At 41.1% G+C, this 6,287-nt stretch overlaps 1 protein-coding gene across 1 annotated transcript in view; it reads right to left on the minus strand.

Moving 5' to 3' along the window:
- Positions 1-6,287, minus strand: part of iqgap2 (IQ motif containing GTPase activating protein 2) — a 103,536-nt gene extending 97,249 nt beyond the window's left edge. Inside the window, exon 1 of the mRNA XM_060907148.1 lies at positions 6,021-6,287. Within this exon, the coding sequence (XP_060763131.1) occupies positions 6,021-6,066 (46 nt within the window). The 5' untranslated portion in view covers positions 6,067-6,287. The remainder of the gene's footprint in view (positions 1-6,020) is intronic.

Genomic DNA, 6,287 nt, shown 5'->3' on the forward strand with positions numbered 1-6,287 from the left:
TTTAACAGGATGTGACTCAATCATCGGTTTGCCACATACTGTAGCACATTAGAAAAATACACAAAAGTAGCACAAGACATGCCACTTAATTCTATCTGAGTGTGCAAGGAAGAGGGTGTGTCTACTTGAGGCAGAAATGCAGAACAGTATATGTAGAATATGGATGAAAATCCTGTTTTCCAAATTTAGCCTTTTGGATGAGTACTGAGGGAATTCTCGTATTGTCGTACACCAGTCCAAATGGGACTAGCCAAATTCAGGTGTGGACAAATCATAAATTAATTTGCTAGCCTACCATGCAAGTGGAAGCTCCCATGTTCTTGTAGCCCAAAGACCTAATTAATTAGGCGAAAGAGTTACATCACCGGTATTTCACAAATGCTCTTCTCCAGAGTGACATACAACATACCCAGAGCAGCCTGAGGGCAGGTGGGGTTGAGGTGCCTTGCTTAAGGGCATTTCAACCATTCCTGCTGGTCCAGCGAATCGAACCAGTGACCTTTTGGTCGCAAAGTTGCTTCTCTAACCATTAGGCCATGGCTTCCAAAGGAATTAGTATATGATTATTATCCTTTTCGAATAATGTTTCTACTGCATCACTAATATGTTTTTCACTGTTTTGGCTCCCAGATGCTACAAGGTGGCTGCTACTTCCAACAGAAGGGTAAGTTGATGGCTTTGCACTGGGCTTTATACATGGCTGATGTGTGTAGTGCAGCAGGTGGTGGGATTTGGACCAAGAAGCTCATGCTATAAATACAGCATTTATTTAGCTTAAACATACAGTATATGGCTAAAAGTATGTGGACGCCTGACCATGACCTCCATATGTGGGCCTTCCACAAACTATTGCCACAAAGTTGGAGGCACATGATTGTATAAAATGTCTTTGTATGCTGTATCGTTATAATTTCCCTTCACTGAAACTAAGATGCACAGACCTATTCTACCATGACATAGTCCTGTGCACAAATAAAGACATGGTTCACCAAGGTTTAAATGGAAGAACTTGAGTGGCCCGAGACATGACCTCAAGCTCACCAAAGACCTTTGGGTGCAAATGGAACGCAGGCCTCCTCACCTAACATCAGCGCCTGGCCTCACTAATGTTCTTTGGGCTGAATGATCGCAAATCCTCACAGCCACGCTGTAAAATCTCATCTCATCTCATCTCATTATCTCTAGCCGCTTTATCCTTCTACAGGGTCGCAGGCAAGCTGGAGCCTATCCCAGCTGACTACGGGCGAAAGGCGGGGTACACCCTGGACAAGTCGCCAGGTCATCACAGGGCTGACACATAGACACAGACAACCATTCACACTCACATTCACACCTACGGTCAATTTAGAGTCACCAGTTAACCTAATCTGCATGTCTTTGGAGTGTGGGGGAAACCGGAGCACCCGGAGGAAACCCACGCGGACACGGGGAGAACATGCAAACTCCACACAGAAAGGCCCTCGCCGGCCCCGGGGCTCGAACCCAGGACCTTCTTGCTGTGAGGCGACAGCGCTAACCACTACACCACCGTGCCGCCCGCTGTAAAATCTACTACTGGAAAACCTCCCCAGGAAAATGGAGGGTGTTATAGCAGTAATGGAGGGACCAATTCCATATCAATGCCATGCCGTCAAGTGTATACAAATTTTTGGCCATATAGTGTAGCTACAGTAGTGCTTGAAAGTTTGTGAACCCTTTAGAATTTTCTATATTTCTGCATAAATATGACCTCAAACATCATCAGATTTTCACACAAGTCCTAAAAGTAGATAAAGAGAACCCAGTTAAACAAACAAGACAAAAATATTATACTTGGTCATTTATTTATTGAGGAAAATGATCCAATATTACATACCTGTGAGTGGCAGAAGTATGTGAACCTTTGCTTTCAGTATCTGGTGTGACCCCCCTTGCGCAGCAATAACTGCAACTAAACATTTCCGGTAACTGTTGATCAGTCCTGCACACCGGCTTGGAGGAATTTTAGCCCATTCCTCCATACAGAACAGTTTCAACTCTGGGATGTTGGTGGGTTTCCTCACATGAACTGCTCGCTTCAGGTCCTTCCACAACATTTCGATTGGATTAAGGTCAGGACTTTGACTTGGCCATTCCAAAACATTAACTTTATTCTTCGTTAACCATTCTTTGGTAGAACGACTTGAGTGCTTAGGGTTATTGTCTTGCTGCATGACCCACCTTCTCTTGAGGTTCAGTTCATGGACAGATGTCCTGACATTTTCCTTTAGAATTTGCTGGTATAATTCAGAATTCATTGTTCCATCAATGATGGCAAGCCGCCCTGGCCCAGATGCAGCAAAACAGGCCCAAACCATGATACCACCACCACCATGTTTCACAGATGGGATAAGGTTCTTATGCTAGAATGCAGTGTTTTCCTTTCTCCAAACAAAGTGCTTCTCATTTGAACCAAAAAGTTCTATTGTGGTCTCATCCGTCCACAAAACATTTTTCCAATAGCCTTTTGGCTTGTCCATGTGATCTTTAGCAAACTGCACATGAGCAGCAATGTTCTTTTTGGAGAGCAGTGGCTTTCTCCTTGTAACCCTGCCATGCACACCATTGTTGTTCAGTGTTCTCCTGATGGTGGACTCATGAACATTAACATTAGCCAATGTGAGAGAGGCCTTCAGTTGCTTAGAAGTTACCCTGGGGTCCTTTGTGACCTCACTGACTATTACACACCTTGCTCTTGGAGTGATCTTTGTTGGTCGACCACTCCTGGGGAGGGGAACAATGGTCTTGAATTTCCTCCATTTGTCCACAATCTGTCTGACTGTGGATTGGTGGAGTCCAAACTCTTTAGAGATGGTTTTGTAATCTTTTCCAGCCTGATGAGCATCAACAACGCTTTTTCTGAGGTCCTCAGAAATCTCCTTTGTTCATGCCATGATACACTTCCACAAACATGTGTTGTGAAGATCAGACTTTGATAGATCCTTGTTCTTTAAATAAAACAGGGTGCCCACTCACACCTGATTGTCATCCCACTGATTGAAAACACCTGACTCTAATTTCACCTTCAAATTAACTGCTAATCCTAGAGGTTCACATACTTTTGCCACTCACAGATATGTAATATTGGATCATTTTCCACAATAAATAAATGACCAAGTATAATATTTTTGTCTCATTTGTTTAACTGGGTTCTCTTTATCTACTTTTAGGACTTGCGTGAAAATCTGATGTTTTAGGTCATATTTATGCAGAAATAGAGAAAATTCTAAAGGGTTCACAAACTTTCAAGCACCGCTGTATATACCTACGTGTCCACCAGGCAACTATGATTTAAAACCAATAACCTGGACACAGAACCTGCATGTCCTGGGCACTCTGGGCTATTGATTTTTCCACCTCTGAAACTAAACACACAATTTCAAATGCCATTTAACCACTGTGAGTATTTTAACCCCATTTTAAAGCCCAGGACTCACTCATGAGTCCTTACTTGCATTCCTCTCTCTCTCTCTCTCTCTCTCTCTCTCTCTCTCTGTCTCTCTCTCTCTCTCTCACACACACACACACACACACACACACACACACACACACACACACACACACACACACACACACACACAACTGCATACCTTTCATATTAGTTTCACTGTACTGAATTATTTGTAGTGGTTACTGAATAACGTGCTTTAAGAATAACTGAATAATAAGCCAGGACGTTCTGGGGTTAAGAGGAATATGATGGACTGTAGGTTTTGTATAAAGCAAACATGGCTGGAAAGAGTAGGATAAGACTGGCAAGCAAAACTCCAAGCATTTGACCTAGTGGAGCAGACTTGGGTTAATATTAAACCAGCAAAGCAACCTTCAGAGCCTGACAAAACGATTGACAAACAAACTTTTATCCAAATCAGATGTGATCCCTCCCAAACATCTTACAAAAAATATTCGAAATCTAAACCTTGACTATAACATGCAATTCTCATATAATACAAAGTATTACTCTGATGTGATCGAGCCATTTAGCCTCTCACTACTTATGACATATTCAGTGTTGCACAACTGGCAGCACTAAAAATGCTCATGTACACTTACTTGGAAGTCTTTTAGTCTTTAATTCTTTGATGTCATGGGCTTTAACAATTGCCAAAGCTAATGTTTAACAAGAGAAAATGTTTGCAAGCCCTTCCTTTAATTAATCCCTACTCAAATTGTTAGTACAGTGACTAAATGCCTCAGGATTTGATCTGAGTCACTGCCTTGGGTTCTCTTTCCTCATATTTACTGTAACACTTACAACCCCAAACCAGAAAAAGTTGGAACTGTATGGAAAATGCAAAATTAAAAAAAGACAGCAATGTTTTTTAAATTTACTTCGACTTGTACTGTATTTCATTGCAGACAGAAAGAACCCAAGATATTTCATGTTTTGTCTGGTCAACTTCATTTCATTTGTTAATATACCGTACATCCATTCCTGCGTTTCAGGCCTGCAATGTTCCTCAAAGATAGATAAGAAGCCATTTGGATATTTCACCCTCTATGGTGCATAATATCATTCAACGATTCAAGAAATCTGGAGGAATTTTGGTGCATAAAGAGCAAGGGCACAAGCCTAAGCTGAACACCCCTGATCTCTGATCCCCCAGATGGAACTGAATCAAGAACGTCATTCATCTATAGCAGATATAACCATATGGGGTCGGGATTACTTTAGCAAACCTTTGTTCGGCCTAACAATAGTTACATCCACAAATACCAGTTAAAACTTTACTGTGCAAAAAGGAAGCCTTTTGTTAACTGTGTCCAGAAGCGCCATCAACTTTTCTGGACTTGGAAGCATCTAGGATGGACCATCACACAGTTGAAACGTGTATTGTGGTCAGACGAATCAGTATTCCAGGTCTGTTTTTGAAAGAAATGGTCGCCATGTGCTTTGGACCAAAGACAAAAAAGACCATCCCGACTGTCAGCAGCAACAGGTCCAAAATCCAGGCTCTGTCATGGCATGGTATGGTATGGTATGGTATGGTATGGAGTTGTGTCAGTGCCCTTGGGAAAGGTAACTTACACTTCTGTGATGACAGCATTAATGCAGAAAAGTAGACTGAGATTCTGGAGCAACATATGCTGCCTTCGAGACAATATCTTTCCCAGGGATATTTCAACAAGACAATCCAAAACCACATTCTGCACACGTTACAAAGGCAGGGCTGTGGAAGAAGAGGGTGTCTGTCATCTCCGTACCCAATAGAGAATGTGTGGAGAATTTTGAAACGAAAAATATAACGATAACGACGCCATACTGTTGCACACCTTCAGACCTGTTTGCGGGGGGAAAAAAATGGGACCTGAAACGCTTCATCATTTGGTGTCTTCGGACCCTAAACATCTTTTTAAGTGTTGTAAGAAGAAATGGAAATATTATAAAGTGGTAAATGCTTTACTAGCAGACCCAACTTTTTTTGTGTTACAAGAAACAAAATTGTCATTTTTTTAAAAAAAAAAAACCCCAAACAAACAACAACAATAAAGTTCATGAGGTAAAATATCAAATAATGTGTTGTTGTATTGTTTTGAGTGTAACAGAGGTCAAAGATTATGTACAAATTATTGTTTTATAGTTTTCATTTAAATTTCTATATACCGTCCTGGCTTTTTTCTGATTTGGGGTTGTAGTTGAATGATAAATATATCTATCGATATATCGATAGATTGAATAGATATATCATTCAATAAAAATAAATAAATAAATAAATAAAGTGACTAAACAAACAAATAAGCAAACAAACGCTGAAGAAGATGAGAGTAGGTTTTGTTGTTACATTTGGAGAGCAAAATGGCCTCAGAGCACGTGACGCATCCTGACAGGTTGCTTACCTGTAACTTCTGCTACAACTTAGAGTTTGAAATGTTACGCTGACTTTCCGGTGACTTTTAACCTGCAACTTCTCTCACAACCTTGAGTCCTTGAGTGGCGTAAATGGTGTCGACATGAAAATAAATGAAACTTCCTGTGTTTCTGAGTGAAATCGTGTACTTACATCCATAGCGGGGTCTGTGTGAAGCAGCTCCGTCTTCACAGTACATCCTGTCTCTGTGTCCCTCACACTCCCTACATCAACTGCGCTGTCTTTCACTCTTCTTTTCTTTTCTTTTCTTTTCTTTGTTTGTTTTAAATCTCAGACCTTGTTGAATAATGACTTTGAAAGAAAGTAATACCCGGTTCGTTTAGCCAGACTCTGTTTAAAAGAGGTGTCCTGTCATGTCTGCAGTCTGGGGTGAAACTGTTCTCCTCCCATTGCGCTCAC

Source organism: Neoarius graeffei, chromosome 24 (assembly GCF_027579695.1).
Source record: "Neoarius graeffei isolate fNeoGra1 chromosome 24, fNeoGra1.pri, whole genome shotgun sequence".
Taxonomy (NCBI): Eukaryota; Metazoa; Chordata; class Actinopteri; order Siluriformes; family Ariidae; genus Neoarius; species Neoarius graeffei.